The sequence below is a fragment of the Leptidea sinapis genome, chromosome 5, assembly GCF_905404315.1.
Source record: "Leptidea sinapis chromosome 5, ilLepSina1.1, whole genome shotgun sequence".
NCBI classification, from domain to species: Eukaryota; Metazoa; Arthropoda; class Insecta; order Lepidoptera; family Pieridae; genus Leptidea; species Leptidea sinapis.
The window spans coordinates 1,041,996-1,064,802 of NC_066269.1; the positions used below are offsets into that span (position 1 = coordinate 1,041,996).

Here is a 22,807-nt window from a genome sequence, read left to right on the forward strand (position 1 = left end):
TTTTGAAATATATTTAAATAAAATATTTATTTTGAACCATTTTTTAAAATATTTTTGTTGAAATATTTTTTAAGTATATTTCTTTGAATATTTGTTTATATTGACAGGCGCTGAAGTTTCAATTCTACTACTATAATATGTTCCAGCACAAATTTCGATTATTTCGTAATTTCATTTCATATGTTGTTTTACTTTAGTCGTGTTTAACATACACTCGTTTTTTGCTAACTGTACTGCTGTAGTTAAAGTACAAGCTACTATTTTAGATTATTTTCTCTGAGAACCCTTTATAAACGTCTACTTCGGGAATAAGAACCATAAAACAGATTATGTAACTAATCCCATAAATTTCCCACGGGTATCATCTTGTAACAAGCGTTCTTATCCAATAGGCAGCACTCATTGCATACAATATACGGGAGCAGCTCATACATCGTCAATTTAATCCAATTTAACCCTGACCACGTTTTATTGACTGTAAAGTTCCCTGGGACGGCTCGGGATATCATTAATCAATTAACTGGACCACGATCTGGAAAGTTCCAAGCACCTGCGACAACGGAATGCGGTGAACTTTTCTAGAGTTTTTTAAACGAGTTTGTGTATGTGCGTAAGTTTTTTTTGCTATATTCAATAAGTACCAATATTGTACCGTTTGTCGTTCATTATTGTCGTTACACACGACAAATTGTCATTGGCTGATCCGTTGACCGAAATATCTGCCAGCGCTTGGGTTGCCAGTAGCCCTATTGAGGCTCGTAAATTGTACTTTGTACATTCTCCACGTCTTTGGGCTCCACGGGCCAAGTGTCTCGACACCAAACGGCACATAGATATACATCTTTGTGCCGTTTGTTTGTTTTGTTTGTGTCTTAATTATAAGTAATGTATAAAATAAAATAAAAAATATTTATAAATATATCGTTGTCTGTCACTCATGGAGATAACAATATTTTGTTAAGTGCGTCTATTAAGAGACGTGAAAAAGGTTGCTATATTCCTAGGTGGCAATAAACTCGCAATACGTTTATTTGTTTGTTGCATGCGAGCTAGGTTCCCGAGTTAATTTATGAACCCCGCGCACGTTGTTCTGATAACGCTGCAGTTACATTAATTTGTTTATGTCTATGTATATATATATATATATATTGAAAGAAATTAAAAGTTTGACAGAACATGACATTGTGACACGTCAACGTCATACATTGTTCGCAACGAGACCACACGAAACTGGCTCGAGTACGCCAACCGGCGTAGTATAAGTTGCCGCACTTAACGACTATGCCTGCGCTATCTAGTTGAAGTGCGGTGGAGCCCAATCATTAATCCAAGGTGTTTACAAAAAAAATGTATTTTATTGTAAAAAATCTTACCTTATATTATAGTCTTATATTATATTCTACTTTTTGGTATTGCTTACTGTAAGAGTCCGAATCATACTTTACTTGTTTTTTTGCCTAATTATTCCACTCCTTACGTTTGTTATGAGTCACATAGTCCTCAATATGAATATATAATTGGAGGTCAATTGAAATGGCTTTTAAATCACACAATGTAAACAAAAGCATTTGGAATGTGGGAACATTTTGTTACTGAAGCGTTGTATATATCCGATAACAAATACATAGGTCGTGAAGTGTACATTGTACGTTTTGGCCTCACATTGGTATGAAGGCTTAGCGACTGATCTTAATTTATATTTATTCTGAAATCCACGCAGACGATATTCGGGGTAGAAGGTAGTTTCCAATAAATTAAACCTAGGATTTAAATGCAAGTTGTATCTAGTATCTCACTGCCACAAGGAAATGTCTAGATAAAGTAGAGTTACGTCACGGGCGTGCACTGTACGTTATCTCATGTGGGCCACGGCAAGGGATATTTATGGCTTACGTATGGGGAACACATTAGGCTGCGTACACATTCGCGATTTTGCGTTCCTGTGGTCGTGCAGTAAAATGGTAAATATTACACTATATTTTCTGATAGGCGTAGACCAATCAAATAAAATATAATTAATTAAGTACTTACATATTTAATTTAAGTTGGCTGTAATAAGAAAACAAATTGACTAGATAGTATTTGGTCTTAAATTAATTGCGGCAGTCCAGGGAGGGTTTAAAAGTTGAATAAATATGAAAATGCTCGGAATTAAATAAAAACAACGATTTTGATTTTCCTTTGATGTGTCCCCCGTCGTTCAGAAATCATATTAAAATAATAGTTTAAAATGAATAACTCATTACAATTTTTATATCTTTCCAACTTTCTCAGGAGGTAAAAAATAAATCAAACTGAACTTCTAAACGCAAACAATTTTATTTGACAACTAACTTTAAGTAGATTGATAAATCTTAAGTTTTGTCAAAAAATAAAATTTCTGAACATAACCGCACCACAAAACAAAACAAAAAATATAGTTTATCAGAAAGTTTTAAATTGATAAACATACCGTATCTAAACTGTGTGTCAATGTCAAATTGAAACCTTATAAATTAAATATTTTAGGAAAACTCTGTTTTGTAAGTAACCAACATCATGTGTAAATAATCAAAAATAATAATAAAATTTCATTGATACCGAGCATTTTTTTTTATTTTTTTTTAATAAAAAAAAGATTCCTTTTGTTTGTTTTAAGTTTATTTTATACAAGAGTTTAGGTCTTTTATTTATCCATTGAGGCAGTACGAAGTCTGCCGGGTCAGCTAGTAAATAAATAATTACTTACGTTAAACTTAGCCGAGTTCAAGCTTAGCGCAATCTTTTATTTTGTTTTTAAACTCATTTAACAGCTTAAATTATGCTGAGCTAAAGCTAAGACAGCAACAGTCACATTCGTACTTTATCACACTTGGTTAAGTTTTACGTAAGTAAAGTCTGAGCAAAGGTTAAGTACGTTCTATATTTACACTAATACAGTGTTGATATATTGTGTATATTTATCCGTGCGTTGTTAAACTAATGTTAACCTCAAAACACTAAAAAGCGCACATTCATACGCGGCCTAAAATACAATAATAATTATAATAACACTTTTGTTCCTTCTTGGGTGGTTCGGGTTTGTTTAGATTTTATAACATGCCTATAATAACATTGTTTTCGTTTGTACTTGTATAAATATTACCACATATTTGTTAATTTGTTTTTCTACGTTGTTGTTATTGCCTAATATTTCTTAATTATTTATAGATAAAAACCCAAATGTATCGATTATTAATCAAAAATAGGGTACCGATCAATATAAGGGTACATACAGAAAGCGAAAATCATAGCAGATATCGCGCGAGTTGAATGCAGAGTTTTGGAATGTGATAGTGATGGGACCTAATTATAATTGATGACTATAATATTGAGTGTGCCGATAAATTTAAACAACAGCGTGTTTCGGAGAAGGCTTTTGTATTTTATTACTTCTCCGGAACCTAAATTACTTAGAAATACCTATACTATATTCGCAATAGAAGTAATTCAGTCAATGACATCAAATCATCAAACAAATACAATTATTTATCAACTATAACAGGTCGACCTGGAACCACAAGGAGCACTGGCTCACGATTAGACGCATAGACCAGCCATGGAGCGGCTTTTTGAAGGAAAGACAATTTCAGTCAATGTCATTTCACTACATATGACAATTCATACAATTAATGGGTATTTTATTACAATTATTTGTAAGAATGTAAGAACGCAAAAACTACTGAATGAACATTGATGAAACTATACAATAATATAGCTAACATATTAGAATTACACATAAGCTATAATTAATAAAGATATTGAATGAATCATTCAAAATAAAATCTTCCGTGAGCTATTCTGGCATGAGCCGCAGAAACCGTTGGAGTTATGTTTATCTTAATAGTCCGACACAAAGGCCCGCGACAACATATCATATCTATCTTTTATGCTTAGTAATAATTTATTTCTATCGCACATGTGGTAGTAACAAATTGAGACTTTTATCAAAATAAATACTGTAAATTTAATTCAAATTTTGCAAATTTAACAAGAGGTCGGGACAACATACATAATATAGGCTACATATTGTTACGCTAGATGCAGACATCTTTTTTTGGCTTCATAGCGTCCACGCGGACAACGACTTTGAAACGGATTTTGACATCCCTCTCAATTATCGTGAACTGTAAACTGCAGAGTACAGAGCAACGTCCATATCAGTCGTGAAATATAAAATACAAAAGAAATGTATTGGATGATTGCCAGCGCTACTCACAGAATGGTTGAATCGGATGAATACATCGATATCAGTCACAGATAAGTCTCTCGGAGAATATTTAGCATTTTCAATAAACACATCAAGGTTATTCCAACTTTCAAGTGGAAAATATTCCACTGAATAAAGTGAAAGACTATTCGATATCGACAGAGCGACGTATATGAGAGTAATGTGTTAATCATTCTTTGTATGATTTTTTTTTGTTTTCTTAAAAAGCATCAAAATCGGTGAATATTTACACTTACATAAAAAACTTGTATATTTTTCGTTGCAAGTGAAAGCCTTCGTGATAATGTAATGATGTATCTTGAACCTTAAACCATTTCCATACAAAATAAAATTTTAATTTTTTTATGATATTCCGAATGGGGCTTTTGTTATTTTCTGAACCACCCCTGAATCAAACCAACTAATAAAAGAAATATAGAACAAATCATATCCGAGTCTTATCGAGCATGCACATAACATAGAATTAAAACATTTCGTCCTCATTTCGCCGCAAACAAACAAATTCTTTAAAACTACAATAGCACTAGACTATGCAATAAACAAATACTACCCATCAACTTGTATACATATAAAAACATGTTTCGTAAGGATCGCTATAGACCGACCCACTTAAATAGTAGGAAATATAATCCAGATCAAAATAAACTTTATTGTTATAGCTAAACGGCTTAAAGTATTATGAGTAGGTATTTATAGCTAAGCATAAAAGTCCATACACATAATACCGTTGACTACAAAGTGCTAACGATTACAATTAACGTCTGCATCTTGAGTTACACCCAATTAGCACTATTTCTCATCTTCTCAGCGTAAATGAGATCCAATTCGAGAACGTTATATAAGACCGTAGGGTGTAAGTGTAGACTATATGTGTTCTTTGGCTGGCTCAAGCTAAGTATACATAGCTCTTCGTTAGAAAATTCAAAGGTTCACAAAGTGCAGCTTTTAATTGAAAAGTCGACATTATACCAAGTCAGAACAATAGTGAACAGTTCTAGACAAAGATCGGGATTGTCAATTCTGATTATTTCCACCCCGTCGAGAAAGATAAGGTTCCAGTCTTCCCTATCTATTGTGAGCTCAAGTTAAAAACGAAAAAAAATACAAAAGGAATGTCTACTATAGAACCTATACTGAAATACTCAATAGATAACATAGGACGTTTCTACGATAGCATTGTTGGAGGCACTAGAAACTCACAAGAGTGCGCGAAGTACGCATGCGCGGATTGCCAAGGACACGTACTGTAGATCAGTCGGTCGTGAAGCATCGCCGCGACTGTCTGTCGTGTCCAAGACTACCTACCGACAGCGGTGATGCGCGGTGAGGCAGATATCGGCGTGTAGAAGTATCCGAGGACCGCATGCCTGGTCCACCCACTTCAGCATCAGGCCGCCGAGCGACCTTAAGTACCGAAGCCCCGCGGGCGCTGCGATTCAGCCTCGTAATTGGATTTTAACGTTCGATAAGCTGACGTCCACGTTCTGCTGATTTGATTGGCAAGCGCTTTACGCTTCGATCTCGCTTGCTTTCTTTTCGCTTTGTGTAAACGCTTTGAATGTTTCAAGGTTCAAATAACGACTCTTACGTAACATGCTAATGTGCGTGACCTGTAAACATAAAAAGCACGTACCCTGGAAATGACCTGTTGGGAAACCGTTGGACTTCTTGGTCCATGCGCGCTTCTTGCGTCATCTGATTTTAGGGTAAGTTTACTAAATTCACAGAAGTGTTGAAAGTGTTTTTTTTTATTTTGCACAAGAGCAATTAACAGAATCAATGAGCCATTTACGCGCGCAGTAATAATAACAGATAAGTTGACATCGAACCAAAACACATTACTACTTTTTGATGAGATAAGGCTTAAATCGTATTCGAATAATATTGTTGCATTGTAAATTCGAGGATAGATTTTCATAAACAAGTCAATTAGGTAATGAACAACCCTTTTGAAAAACATGTATTTGAGCAAACATTTGTTTCTTATATCAATACAGAATCATTGTTCTTCGTTATTAGTTCTTGATCAAAATCCGTTGTGACAACATGGTATCTGTAGTTTTACTTACAACAGAAGAGGTGCTGCAGAGAAATTCCTTCTGGAATGGCTTGGATGCTGAATGGGTGACTGAAGACATGGAACCGTTTGAAGACGTACAACTAGAGCACTCATTTTCAAAGCCTATTTCGCGAGATATATACTATGCAAAGTATCCTGATATACCTCGAAGTGACTCTGAAGAGGAGAACTCTCTCAGTGTCAGTGGTTTTATAAGAAAACATCAAGAATGGAGGTGTAGACTACGCATCAGAAAGATGGAAGCTCGAAGGCATTCTACTCAGGCAACTTTTTGCTACAGTAGTAAAATCAACTCTCAGTTAGAAATTTCTAAAAGACCGAAGTCGCTTGAATATTTAAATAATCGAAGCAGTCAAAGTAAACCCACAATATACAATTGTGATGATGAAAGAGTCAAAGCGTTCATGGACCGATTACTAGAAAACGTACCACCTCCCCCGGTGGAAGGTCAGGAGAATGTAAAGGGTTCTATACTTAAGACCGCTAAAATAAGTGCAGAAGGCAGTGAAATTGAACTTCCTAATTACTCTGATTTTGTTAATCATAAAGTACAAAGTACCTCAGAGAATGGCCCAATATCGTCAACTCTGAAACGATCAAAACGCAAAGTCAGTTTTAGTACAGAATCTTTGAAAACTGACCCCGATTGTCTTGCTTCTTGGTACGAGAGCATCTATGGTATTTCCGACTTTATTGACAGATTTGGAAGTCCACAAAGAATAACTAGCAGCTTGGAAGGCATTTCATGGAGCGACCTCACTTCCAGTAGTTTCAACAACAGTATTTTACGCACAGATTCTTTGAGCTCTGAAATGCTTATAAGCCAGTCTCATAAAATGGACACTGAAATATCTGACCTGAAAATGAGTACAAATGAAGACTCATACGAAAAATTTGTTGTGGACAAGCTAAAAAGATCTTTTAAATTATTGATCCCGGATTCCTCTTCTATGGACAAGTTATGTGACGAGAGTAATAATTACATTTCTGTCGGTCAAATTAATAACTCATTACATGCGACGTTTTATCGCTTAGCCCCGAGTGATGATGAAGAATCGGTAAATGAAGCTTGAAATTGGTTGCGCTATTAAATGTTAAATAAGTTTTTAATAAATTATTTCATGCATATCATTAGTTTTTTGTGGGGAATAACGACCGAGTGTATTAAAATTGTAAATTATAAGGTAGTTGCTTTGTTCCATGAGTTTTTATTGAAATGTCATTGGTTTTATTATAATTTCTTTTCTTTTTGTTGCAGCCACCTGAAAATGAGTTGCAGAAGAATTCTGACCGTGTTTTGTCTGAACACGAACTGAGGGTCCAGAGATCGTTGCAGAAGCTAAATGTTCCAGAATGGTAAGCATTGCTCCTTGCAATTTTAATTTTTACTTTATCTTGGAGACTTGATCATTTATACGTCTAGACAGCAATACCAGCTGTGAAAACGTCGAAAAAAAATCAGGTTGACTGTTAACCTTTATTATGAGCATGGCACGCCCACTAACACAAAGTGTCATACAAATTGCGAGTGTAAGGCGTAGCTTATCACGCACACTAAAGTAACAAACCTGGCCTGTTTTAATCGGTTGTCTAGAAGCAAGAGACTACCTAGACGTATAACTTTTGTCGGGCTGTTAGTCGGTTTGAATAGGCTATCGAGCTTGGTGTAGCGGGTTCGATTCCCGCATTGATCATTACATACTTTCATAGTTTAGATATATTTATTGTTATTATTCGAGTATATTCGACGACCTGTATAGCCGAGTGGCTAGCGACCCTACCTACTAAGCTAGAGGTCCCGGGTTCGAATCCTGGTTGGTGCAAGAATTTATATGATGAATATGGATGTTTGTTTCCGAGTCATGGATGTTTAAATGTATTATGTATGTTTAAGTAAGTATATTGTATTAAATATATCGTTGTCTTGCAACCCATAACACAGGCTATATATGCTAATTTGAGTAAAAAGTTTGTCAATATTATATATATATATATATATATAAGAATGTATTATATTGTAGCGGGAATGTTAATTTGGTCGTTCACAACTATAAGACCGTGGTGGCCGATGCCTTAGTTTGTGCAGCTAAAAAAACTATCGGTGACGAAATAATATTGTAATGTTTGGGGGTGATTACCTACCGACAAGTATTGTCAAGTGGTTTTGGTTACGGTGATGATCTTTATTGACTCTCGCGAGACTCAGGATGATATTTATAGCGCGTACTTATAGTTACATAAACATTGCATACGTGATATTTAGGTGAGTGTAAGCTTAGCATAATCTTTATTGTAATTTGACAGCTTAAATTATACTGACTATGCTTTATCACACTCAGCTAAGTTTTTCGTAAGTAAAGACTGAGCAATATTTAAGTACGCTCTACGATTGACCTATGAGTTCAAAAAAGTTACAAACTTATTAAACATTTGGGTAGATAACTGTAATACACGAGCCTTTATTAAGGCTAATTCCATTAAAGGTCTCCGATTTTAAACACAACTCACATAACACATAGACATGTCTTTTAACTCTTTATATAGAAGCCATACAAATGGAACACCAACAGCTTTATTCGTTGGAAATATTTTAAAAAGGGAAGAGCGCACTGCTTACGGCTGGAAAACTCTGAAAATAAACATAAGCGGTACACTGACAGTTGAAGATAATGCTTGCATACAAATACTGGGCTTATGTCTCACATTGCGTTCGTCGAATGAACAGCTATAGGAATTTACACCTTAATGGAGAATACTTTCAGGATTGAAAACTTAATTGATTTTTTTATTAGCGCATTTTATTGCTGAGGTGATTGGAAAAAAGTAAAGGGCGTCATTCGTTTACTGGTCCCTCATTTAAGTAGTTAAAAAAACTAAAAAGCACGCCATAGAAAACCGAAATAAAAAATAGAGAAGAAATTTAAAATGACATCAATTCCTTATTATATAAAATAACAAAAATCTTATTTTACAAATTGAAAAATAGAATAATTTCATCAAATTAATGTAATATCAATTTTATTTTATTTTTTATTATGTGTTGTCATCGGTCCTCAATTAATCTACGAATTTTGAATGAAATCTGGCCGTTTAAAGTGGGTCAAAATAGCGAACAATTGAGTCGGTTACAAAACAATCATACATACAGTTGAATGCAGAATTGAGGAATGCGATGATTATAATAATAATTATAATAATAATTATAATAATAACATTGTTTTCGTGTTCTATATAATACACACATTTTTGTTAATTTGTTTTCCTTCATTGTTATTATTCCCTAATATTTCTAAATTACTTCTGTGAAACCTGCGTAGTATACGGATAGTTATTGATGAAAGTATAGATATTAACCAATCAATATAAGCTTAAGTACAGAAAGCTTAAATCATAACAGAAATCGCGTGAGTTGATTGCAGAGTTCCGGAATGCGATAGTGATGTTACCGAAATATAAACATTGATGACCATTATAATTAGTTTTTTTTATGAAAATAAGGTACGAGATGAGCAGGACGTTCAGCTGATGGCAATTGATACGCCCTGCCCATTACAATACAGTGCCGCTCAGGATTCTTGAAAAATCCCAAAAATTCTGAGCGGCACTACAACTGCAGTCGTCACCTTGAGACATAAGATGTTAAATCTCATTTGCCCAGTAATTTCACTAGCTACGGTGCTCTTAAGACCGAAACACAGCAATGTTTACAAATAACTGCTTCACGGCAGAAATAGGCGCCGTTGTGGTACCCATAATCTAGCCGGCATCAAAGGCGGTATCAGAGGCAAAGGAGTGTGTCGATAAATTTAAACAATGCAACCTTACTAATTTACACTAGGTTAATATGAGGAAAAAATATTATATTAATATTTCCTAATTTTAATCTGACAGTTAATTTTCAAATTTTGTGTTCTGCTTTTGTTCAACAGACATGTCTAAAACATTTTTACCATATCTCGTGCTTGGCGTTGAATAAAAAACCCGTTTTTTGAAGTTATACTTCTTTATGCGTTATGAAAAAATGACGAGAGTCAAATTTTAAGGAGCGCGCGCATCACTGTAACACAAAAGTAACAGGGTGAAGTTGGTTCCTAAAATTTTCTCACGTTTGCGTCATTCGTTATTTTTTTGGTTTCTTCGCCCATTATTAGGACAGGCAAAGGGTTCAAGCCGTATTCGTTAATATTCAATAATTAATTTCACGATTTTTACAATATTTTTCTTTCTACAAATGTAGAAAAGCACGACGAATAAATAATTTTAAGCATTTGTTTTGTTACGCCAGAGAAGTATAACTTGTTGCGTGCGTACATACCTGCTGGACTCGGATCAGTCATTATTAACATTAAAAAATACCACTGGATTGTAACTTTAGTATTAACGTGATAACACGGTAAGGGTACGATAACTGACAAGTACGGCACATCACTACACGGCAGGCGCGCGAGGCGAGGCGTGGCAGCGGGGGGAGAGGCTCCCTTAAGTCAAGTGTTTTATCTATATACTAGTATATGACCCGGCAAAAATTGTTTTGCCATGTACATTAAGTTCTTCGCGCCCGATCATTGTATGAATTGTCTTTGACTGAATTACTTGTATTGCATATATATGTATATACATAGGTATTTCTTAGTCATAAATTACTTATTATGAAAAAAATATCCGGAATTGCCTTAAATTCTATTCAAATTTAAATGTTTTAATTCAAAATTAGATTTAATAACACTTATTGAACGTCAAAAACTAGCATGCAGATAGTCCACAGTTTATATGAATACTAATAAGAGGTCAAGACAACGTACATATATCTTCATAGCATCTTACAAGACACAAGCTGGGTTTTTTTTGCTGTTAATATCGTTCACACTAACGATGCAGCAGCAGCTACTAATTAAATAAATTATATTATTTCGTATTTTTAGTTTTAAATTCGATCTATGGTTCAAAAGATAAAAATCACTGCCACCAGCGTCACCTATCCAACACTAACGTCAATAATAGTCATGTCGCCATTATAATAATATAATATCTGTGCAATGTTTAATTTCAATTCTGCATGCATTCTCTTTATATTCGTATGAACAAAGAAAAAGCGTGCTTTCTTTGTCTATACAAATAGAACGAATAGACGAATAGAATTTTAGACGCACGCGAGAGAGAAGAATATCTCCAACGGAGATACAGCAATATAGAAAAAGAAAGCGAATATTTTGTTACTGTAACCGATTTTAACTGCCAAGTCGTAAACAGTCAGCCACGCTTGGAATTATTTCCTTAGTGCTCAGAATATTAAAGTAGGTAACGCACACATACATATTTCAAAATTGGTCGTCCATAATCGAACTGTCAGGTCGTGTATACGCTAGTATATACATAACAGTGAGTGGTGATGCATTAAATTGGTTTCGGTTTTATTAAGTGGACATGCACTTAGTGAATTATCTGATATTATATTTTATAGGGTTAAAGGTTTGTGCCCTGATTGATCACATTACGCCAGGCAGTTCGGCAAGGCTAATACACATATTATAAAACTAGTTCTTGTCAGCGACGTTGAGAAGATATTCTTTTAAACAAAATTAAACGAACAGTATTTATACGATTTTATTATAGTAATAGAATTTTTATCTTGACTTATAGTTTTTACAAGCCACTATGCTTGATGTTCGTGGACTATGAGAAAGCTTATGATTCGATCGAGACCTGGGCGGTACTTCAGAAGTACCAAAGGTGCCACATTGATTACCGATATATCGAAGCGTTGAAGTGTTTGTATAGAAACGCCACCATGTCAGTTCGTCTCCAGGATCAGATCACAAAGCCTATCCGACTGCAGTGGGGAGTCAGACAGGGCGATGTCATATCGCCTAAGCTGTTCACCGCTGCGTTGGAAGATGTCTTTAAGTTTCTGGACTGGAACCGACTGGGCATCAATATCAACGGCGAATACATCACTCACCTTCGATTCGCAGACGATATCGTAATCATGGCATGACTTAAGCCATATGTTCGATGGCCTCATTACAGCTTCCCAAGGTAGTAGGTCTCAAAATGAACATGGACAAGACGAACATCATACCAAATGTCCATTTCGCACTTACTCCCATAACAATAATTGGGAACTGTACTCTCGAAACTGTTGACGAGTAAGTCTACCCTAGACAAACAATCCAGTTAGGCAGGTCCAATTTCGTGAAAAAGGTCACTCGTCGAATCCAACTCGGATGGGCAGGGTTCGGGAAGCTCCGTAAAATCTTCTCGTCCTAAATACCACAGTATCTGAAGACGAAGGTTTTCAATCAGTGTGTGTAGCAAGTGATGACTTACGGTACGCAGACGTAACTATGGCCCGGATGAGGAAGCTCATAATCGCTCAGAGGGAAATGGAGAGGGCTATTCTCAGAGTTTCCCTGCGAGATCGAGTCAGAAATGAGGACATTCGTAGGAGAACGAATGTCACCAACATACCCCCAAATGATTGCGAAACTGAAGTGGCAGTGGGCAGGGCACAGAGTTCAAAGTACAGATGCCCTTGAGGCAGTAAGGTCCTCGAATGGCGACCACGTACCGGAAGACGCAATGCTGGTAAGCCCCCCATAAGATGGACCGACGATCTGGTCAAGATCGCCGGAATACGTGGGATAAGGGCAGCGCAGGACCGATCGTAGTAGAAATCTTTAAGGGTATCCTTTGTCCAGCAGTGAACATCTTCCGGCTGATGATGATGATGATAGTTTTTGTAGTTTCTCTATGTTTCGATTTGGTTTAAGTAAAGCGTTGTAATCGCATGGGCTTACATAATAATATTTATCATTAATTACTTCCATATCTCTTTATAAATTTAATGATGACTTTAAAACGGAAAATCGTTGTATTACGTATTATAAATCTCGCTTTGATAAATTGATATTCACTTATGATGTATCGTTTTAAGAACACACCGTTTTTTAGGGTTCCGTAGCCAAATGGCAACAAACGGAACCCTTATAGATTCTTCATGTCTGTCTGTCTGTCCGTGTATGTCGCAGCCACTTTTTTCCGAAACTATAAAAACTATACTGTTGAAACTTGGTAAGTAGATGTATTCTGTGAACCGCATTAAGATTTTCACACAAAAATAGAAAAGACTATAAATTTTGGGGGTAGTATTCTTAGAAAATCATTTTTTTTCATTTCTGTTTCTGATATAAATTTTTTTCTAAACTGAATAGTTTGCGCGAGAGACACTTCCAAAGTGGTAAAATTTGTCCTGTAACTTCTAAAATAAGAGAATGATAAAACTATAAAATATATGATGTATATTGATGCAAAATTCCACCGAAAATTGGTGTGAACAAGATTTAGGAAGTTTTTTTATTACTTCATAAATCGTTAACCGCAATTTAAAAATAAAATACATAAATCATATTAATAAAATACACTATAAAACATCGATCATAGTAACAACGAACTACAATAACTTTTATATTATGTTACTTGCTGCTACGGAACCCTTCATGGGCGAGTCCGACTCGCACTTGGCCGCTTTTTATACTTACATCATTTCTTCGTCTATATAGACAGGGACAGCTGTGATAACGTCAAAAAAACTTTGAGGTTAACTCTCTATTTGGAGCAATTCACGCACACTAACACAAAGTGTCATACAAATCGCGAGTGTGAGACGTAGCTTGTTACCGTGATGTTTGTCTCCAGGTACAAAAACGCGGCTGCCCCGAGAGAGGGGTTCCTGCTCCGCAAGCGCCTGTCTGACGCGTCATCAGCGACGCGCTGGGGCGGCCTCAACTCCAAGACCACGTCGCTGGGCAGCCTGGGCGCCAGTCCTCAGCCGCCGCTGCCCCAACTGTCCCCGCACACCACCAGCTTCGGCAGGTGGTCCACCAGCCGCCTTAACTCTAACCAGGTTACTACTCTAAACATTTTGTTATTTTAAATTGACAAACCTCACTTCTGGGATTAATTATACAAATAAACTTTGTAACCAAAATTTATGAATTATACGGGACTCGAACCCGCCCCGCCACCTAGCCCACTACAGCACAACAAATTTGATTTGACATTATTTTCTATTAATTAATTTAAATAATTGTACACAATTAATTAATAAATTTACACATTTCTATACCGCTTTTCGTTCTAATAAGAAGGAACTATTAATATTGTATTTTACATATTAACCGATTAATTACAATTGTGAATTTATGTGACCCACGGAACGTGTGTCGTAAATAAATAAATTTAAAGTTTAGTGAGCGCATTTGGCGGCAAATCAGAATAAAAAAGGACGCTTTGCCAACTGGGAACAATTTTATTTAAAAACTCGTCATTATAACATTCCTTGATAATTAGCTTTCATTGCTTGCTCATAAGTGAGTCTTTGTTCAATTCCCACAACCAACTCGCCGTGGTACGAGAAATTTTATATTCTCTCTTTATGTGCGGTAGTCAACAATTAACCTAATTCTCTGACAGACACGCCCTTTGATGTACAGTGTTGCCAGAGTTTACGTCTATTTAAAGGGTTGTTTTTACATTATGTTATACCTACTTTTGTAATAGTAAAGTAAAAATGATATGTTGAGCTAAACTTGACATATATTTATACTTTCAGTAGGAATGTAAACAAATCAGTTATAAAAATAACGTAAAAAAATTTTAAGGGATACCAATTTAAATGACAATAAAAGGTTGCATTTTCAAACGGACAGGGGGTTCCCCTTATGTACACAGTAGGACTCAAATTCGTCTTGAATTTTTTTTTGAGAGGAGGAAATTAAACGTATTGAAGAACGGGGCCCATATGTCGGGCTCGGGTGTTAATACCCTCTACCGACTAAAAACTACTCTGTGCTGATAGCCCTGAAGGCTTTTACAGCAAAGCCGGCACAGGCATAAGCCTGTATAACCCTGTATATATATAAGCATGTATATAAATACAGGGTGGTTTTTTGAGAAGGGCGGTGATGGCCAAGATGGAAACTACGACACTAAGAGAAAATATTTAGTATTAAACATACAAGATATACGATCGATGCGTCACTAGGACGGTTGGCTCTGTTGGTAGAGCGCTCGGACGGATAAATTACACTAGTAACAGCGCCCTTCAATTCGAAACTCTATAATGCTTGCACATTACTACTTGGTCGCAGAAGAAGGTGCCGCTGGGGTGTCCCTTCCAGCTGCCATCCAGTGATAAGAGCTGAAGAGCCACCAGTGAGGGTAAATGCCAATTAATCGAGTAAAAGTTAAAAACAGAAAAGAGTTACTTACATATTTCCTTTTAATACTATCATATTCAGTCTTATGTCTCAAAGTGACAAGTGCAATCGCAGTAATGGACAGGCCGTATCAATTACCATCAGCTGAACCTCCTGCTCGTCTCGTCCCTTGTTGTTGTAAAGGAAGTCTAAACGTAATCTGGTTGTTGGTAACTGGTTGTTTGAAACATGATCGTGGAACATTCCAGACGTCTCCGTGTTCTTCCACTCGCAGCAGTATCCGCGGCGCCAGTCCACTCTGCTCGCCTTCCACCCGGTCCTCGTTCAGCGCCCGGCAGCCGTACCTCGGCTGGCGCAGCCAGGAGCGACTCAACACCACCCCCAGGACGCCGCACGAAAGGTTCGAACAAATATATTCGACCACTTAAATCATTTATACGTCTAGATATACTATGACAGCTATTAAAATGTCGAAAGAAATTGAGTTTCGAACAGCTACCCTCTATTTGGAGCGATTCACGCAACTAACACAAAAATACAAATCGCGAGTGTAAGACGTAGCTTATCACGCACACTAAAGTATGAAACCTTGCTTGATTTTATCGGATGTCTAACAGCAAGAGACTATCTAAAATTAAAAATTATCGTCGTTCGTTTTAGTTATTATTATTAAGTTCGTCCAATTCGCGTTTCAATACGATTTCAAAAGTCAAAACTGGTAACCCAAGCGCTGGCAGCTATTTCGGTCAATGGATCAGCCTAGCTATCCAATGTAGAAATGCTACCAGTATTCCTGGTAGAGGGGAGGAGAGGGTCCCCGTAATGATAGTTTTAATTTAACGTAATCATAGTATTGTAAATATAGTTAAAAGATTTAAGTTTTTGGGATAATAAATTATTTATTTTTATACATTCGTTAATCAGGGCTATTCGCGCTATTTATAACCTAAAGTATAACTAACTTACGTAAGTCCTAAAGAATCATTTGTTTCTCTCTTTTCACTTTTTGTCAAAAACGTTTTAATTCAGTTCGGTCACGAGAACCTCCTTACTTAATAAGCGTAATATTTAGAGATGTATTATTAATATATTGTAATTTAAACTTTGTTTGTCTGTTGTCACATTTTTAAACTTATAAATATAAATTATAATTTCAGACTAGCGTCCTCTCTACTCCAGCAAGCAGCATCTAGTAAAGCCTCCGAAGAGATACAGACCTCCATAAAGGAAGTGACGTCAGCGATAGTGCACTATGTTTCCGGTCTGGAACCGGCAAACGGCGACCTTGATGATAGACATCCTTCGCCCAGGTCCAGTCAGAAGTTGTGCTGGGTGGAAAGCTCCTTTGTTGGTGAGGATTTTTATCTTACTAATATTAAAAATGTATGGATGTATGTGTGTTACTCTTTCATGCAAAAACTACTGAATGGATTTTTATGAAACTTTACGAAAGAATCTCGTAACTGTTTTTTTTTATACTTTTTACTGCCTGAAATAGGTTGTTCTATAAACTACTGTAGGATTCGTTGTTTTTTATTGTCATATATCATTAAATAGTCGTTATTAATGTAGCTATATACGTGCGCCTTAAACAATATAGACCCCAGAAACGGAAACGGAAAAAGAATCGACTCCGAAAAAATGATGGTCGATACTCTATTTCACGTTTTTGTTCGAAACTGAAATATCGTGAATAATGGGCCAAACTACTTTTTATGTTAATTTTTAATGAGACCAAATGCTAACTATTCTACATCAAATCAAAGAAGAATCACGTAAACCGGATCACTAATCTCAGCGTAATTGATGTACATACATATAAAAATACCAATCGATTTGAGAACCTCCTCCTTTTTGAAGTTGGTTAAAAATATACCTTACACATCAGAATAACACATAGGCTATAATTTAAGATATTATAAAAATACTTTTCATTTTTTATAATCGCATCTGGTATTTATAGTAGATAAACTTTGTCTATATATGTATATATATATATATATAGACAAATATTTGAATAGATATCACGATGACGATAAACAGTCGAATGCGCGATACTATGGTGCGGTCCGGCAGCCGACGAACTGCTGAATATATTTAATTCAAATTTGCAATTTAAACAAGAGGTTGGGGATATATAGTTCTGTCAATAGAAAAAAAAAATTGTACCTTAGTTTTCGGGAATAATGTAACATAAAGCCACCGGGAATTATGTGTTTATAGGTATTAATTTACTTTTTTTTCTTTTTTCGACTTAGTCGTGTGCCTTTCAGTTTTTGACATTTGAGTATTTTTGTTGCGTCACTTTGCATATATTGTAATTGAAATGGTTTGTAAAACAATTCAAATGTAAATCTTGACTTAAAAGAGTGGCAATGAGTTTATTGCTACTTCTTCTCATTAGCTCAACCCTTTACGAAGTAGCAGTAAATTCAATAAGAAACAATATTTATTTTTTTTTGACATTCATAAGTGTCATTTCCGTGACCTACATGAATAAAGTGTTTTTGAATTTTAATTTTAATTTATGACTTTATAATGTGTAGTAAACTAATAAGGATTAATATCCTACTTGTGTAAACAGGTCTAACATTACCGCTTTATTATTGATAATTTTTAAAGTTTTAAAATGGATATAATAGGTTATCCTTAAGAGATAGACATATACCATCATAGACTTTTCTGTAGACCTATATAAGATACACAATTCCACGATACATTATTTTGTTATATCTCAATGGATTTAGACAGAGTTTTCGTTTAACAACAAATATTGTTAATGTATACAAAATATATACTTACCCCCTTATTCATAATGGTCCGCTAACTTAAAACAGCCGCTAAGGAGTGTTTTTTCTCATTCTGACTTAGGTCAATAGAAGAAGACAGAGTGAGAATTAGCAATGCTTTAAGTTAGCATACTATTATGAATAAGGGGGAAAAACTAAACAAATTATATCCTAAAACCTTCCTCGACAATCACGTTATCCATTGGTATAACTACTAACTAGCTTGTAACAGCATGACAATCGGTGCAGAAGTTTTTGAGTTTATTACGAATAGACAGACAGACGCGGCGGAGGATTTTCGTCGTCCACGCGGACGACGGAGCTTGTTTTATAAATTTTGGTGTAAATATAAACTTGAATATTATGCAGAAGCGATCTAAATCAGTTAATAATTTGTTTTATTCTCCAAAGAATATCTTAACTAATATTAAAGAGGTAAAGTTTATGAGGTAATCTCTGAATGTACTGAACCGATATTGAAAATTTTGCTACCAATAGAAAGGCACATTATTTGCAAGTGTCACTGGCTATGGCTAATATACCTGAAAAATTAAAACACTTTTCGTGGGTGTCTGATTTAAAAAGCGGTTCAACGAAAATGTTTATTACGAACATTACCGAGAGATATATGATTGTTTTGTATATAGGATGTAATGTAATTAAATCGATAAGTGGAGCCAGTCGATAATCTGTAACTTTGAACTGATATCGAAAGTACGTTACCTAATCAGTAAAATGACACAATTACCTTTTAAAAATCAAACGAGAAGTATCCAAAATGTTGATATTAAAATCCTGTATATCCATGTGTCAGTATAGGAACAACCAACTAGTATGGTTACACTGGTAAATGTGGACGAAGTCATATCGAAGTTTCTTATATATTTACAGGAACGAAGCCTTTAGAGTCGCCTCAGACGCCGCTCGTAGTGGATTCGTTGCCGCCCCCGCACCCTCGACCGCCCTCCTCCCTGCGACTTGAGAACCGTGCCGCGCCTGGTGAGCGACACACTTCGCATTGCAGGCTCTGATACACACATTCCGACAGCAAATGAGAGTTCACAATCTGTTTTAACGGTTAAACTGTCTGTTGACGATCGCTTTGTAATTGGACAGTCTGTGGGGCCCATAAATCGCAGTCTGTAGTGGGCTTAAAACGGATAGTCTGTGGTGTCTTTATTTGTACAGTCAAGTACAAAAATATGGAGAGTAATTACTTTTTAATCATATAAATATTTAGCTAAAGTTGTCATGGGTAGCTTTAATCTGTATAAAATGCACATTTTATTCGTACCTTAAAATTATGAAGTAATATGACTGCCCATAAGGCAATATAAATGTTAATGCAAGAAACCCACGATTTTATTGATTTTTTGAAAATCCATGCTTGAAATGTTTATGTTATTGTAATTTTATATATCAGTGGAAAAATATCCATTCACTGTTGGCCTCCCCGGCCGCAAAGTTTAATAGTCTTAATATTAACATTTAATAAGGCTATAGTGTGAAAATGTTTATGGCCTTGACTGTACCAAAATGTTTAGTTACCCCCTTGCTTTTAAGTAATTGTTATATTCATTGATAAAGTTTGTCATGGTGTTTGCCATAGACCAAAGATCGAGTAGTAAAAAAGTTATAGGTAACTTTTTCATATTTTTAAATTTTGGGTGCATAAATTTAGTAAGATAATCGAACTGACAAAGCGATCTTTAATGGATTTGTTTACGTTAGATGCATAATAGTACCTGAATAAAATTTAAATGCATTTAGCGAGCAACCTTCAGAGCTGCAATGTTTGCGTTTATTTTTGTGCTGTCATTTAGTTAACTGTCAAATGTCATTTAGTTTTGTACGTGTAATTGCTTTTATAAATGTTTAGGACTCAGGACCATTTGTTTCACAGATCTTGTATTTTGTCACATTATGCACAATCATTTTGTTCAAGTGTTTGCTTTGTTAAGCACTAGCTTATAGAAACGCTATTTAACTTGTCTTAGCAGTATATTTTGTATCTGACAGTTTTGTTACATTACATATAAAATTCACATTTTATTTTTATTGTCATTCATAGATTTTGATATATTTAGTTATAGAAGTCTAAATAATGATTGCCATATGATTTTGAAGTAATTTGATACAAACCGGTTATGACTAGCTATTCGTTGTACATATAAATTATTATGTTTGTGTGTTAGTTTTGCAATCTTTAATTTAGACTTAATGCATAAGAATATGCAGTATAGTGTACATAAGTGTTGCTATGACGTAAAAGATTTATTTTAGGTGCTAATTTACTGTTACCTACTTATATTATATTGAGAGTAACTTTATAAAGACTTGAAAGGTCACAAATAACATTTAAAATATGACTTAGGATATCAGAACCATTGTTTTGAATGGTGGTGAAAAGTAACATCCAGGCTTTCCTTCTACTTAAATCACCTCATAATTTATGTTGGAGCGACTAGCTCCTGTTAAATTATACAGGTTCTGATTGTGATAGACTTTCGCGTCGAAAAATTCGCACCGCCGAGAAGAACCCGAATGAAGCGTCCCGATTTTTATCGACAGAAACTCCGAACTTTTTAATCTGTATCAATTCATTGTCTATGGTGGTTTTTTGTTTTTATCTATCCATTACAAAATGGCGCCGGCTTGTTAATGCTAACCGCTCTCTAGATGTATAACAAAATTTAAATTAATATCTTATTGTGTATTATAGCGAATCTCGACGTTTATTCGTAGAAAGTTATTTGTTCATCCATTTTATTCATGTACGTTTGAATCATTGTACGTACCTTTTATTTTATTTTAATTATGGTTAATTGATTGAATATATTCAGTTTTATTTTATAGTTTGTTTTATTTTTTATTTAAGTGCCGTCTATCATTTTTATTGTTATTTACACTGAGATTGGAAGGTAAGTGACCAGAACCATAAAATCTGTCAATGCACCTTTGCACATTCAATTATCACAATGCAATTATGTGTATGTTCAAAAAACTCATTACACACTTTACTTAAAACTTATTAACTTTTGTAAACTATTAATATCTCAAAGTACAGTAGAACCTCTGTTATACGAGCTTCTGGAGGACGGGAAATAATTCATGTTATAAACTTTTACACTTATGAACGACTCTAGCAGGTTTTATTTATAATTATACCATATTATTTAAACAATAAAAGTATTACGCCTATGCACCGAAGAATTACGATTCATTATTATTATTTTTCACCATTCGGACGACACGCCACTAATTAGGAAATCAGTCCCACCATCTGGATGTGTGGCGGTCATCCACAGTGAGGAGCTTTTTTCCACGTACTAGTACAAAGCTTTGGAATGAGCTTCCGTCTGCGGTGTTTCTGGGACGATACGACATGGATACCTACCAAAAAGGGCGTACACCTTCCTTAAAGGCCGGCAAAGCTCCTGTTATTCCTCTGGTGTTGCAAGAGAATGTGGGCGGCGGTCATCACTTAACACCAGGTGACCCGTACGCTCGTTTGTTCTCCTTTTCCATAAAAAAATTCGAACTGTAAATCAGGAAGTTAAAATAGTTACCTCATTTTGTTTATCGAATTGTTTATGGTTAATACTAGATATGTCTTAAGTCTATGGAGCTATGGAGGTTTTCGACTTACTGTTGAAGACAGTTAAAGAGGTTCTACTGTAATATGAATCGATGTTATTTTCGACTTACTTTTGGGTGTTTTCTAAAAACTATATTTTGAGATTATGAGACTAATATAAAAAAATCCAATTGAATATGGACGGCTTATACAGGGTTACTGGTAAATAATGCAAACCCCCTCCTAAGCAACCTTGGTACACGACTAACAACTTATGTTCTTCTTTTTCGTTTTCGATATATAATTTTTTTCAGTTAAATCATTCTAACTCAAACCATCCGTTTGTGAGCGCGCGTCGGAGATGCGCACTTTTGAACTGATTACGTCTTATAAATCGATGCACGCCGGTTGCACGCCCGAACAAGTGTCACGTTACATCTGAGGCGAGTGTGCAAGCGAGAGAGTTGACCAAGCGATAGAGAAGCACGACCAACCTAAGGTGTGGCTTAGTGTGAAAAAATTTTTGAATTAAACGAGTGCAAATAAATCGAAAACAATTTATTCTCAATTAACTCCCCCTTAAATGTATTATACAAAATAATTATTCACAAATTCAATTTGGAAACAATATTTAATTATATCTATACGAAGTACTTTGCAGTGCCGTATTAACCACGTAGCAAATGCTAGGGGCCCCGCCCGTAAGGGGGCCTCACATATTTAAACCTACTCATCTTTTCCTGAGCTTATTTTTTAAGTGAAACTTATTAAGATGATTTAATTTACTTGATCTCAGAAAAACGTGAAACGTTACAACTTTTCCTACTAAGACTATCAAATCAAATCAAAATCACTTTATTCGTGTAGGACAAGGAATAGACACTTATGAATGTG

General features: G+C 35.3%; 1 protein-coding gene across 1 annotated transcript; it reads left to right on the forward strand.

Annotated features, from left to right (window-relative positions):
• The first annotated feature begins 5,499 nt into the window (after positions 1–5,499).
• Positions 5,500–21,189, forward strand: LOC126964681 (uncharacterized). Its single transcript, XM_050807946.1, has 6 exons — positions 5,500–5,693; positions 7,588–7,685; positions 14,025–14,232; positions 15,796–15,947; positions 16,705–16,898; positions 19,228–21,189. Exons 1-6 carry the CDS (start codon positions 5,613–5,615, stop codon positions 19,365–19,367), a joined length of 873 nt encoding a protein of 290 aa, XP_050663903.1. The 5' UTR covers positions 5,500–5,612; the 3' UTR covers positions 19,368–21,189.
• Positions 21,190–22,807: the final 1,618 nt, after the last annotated feature.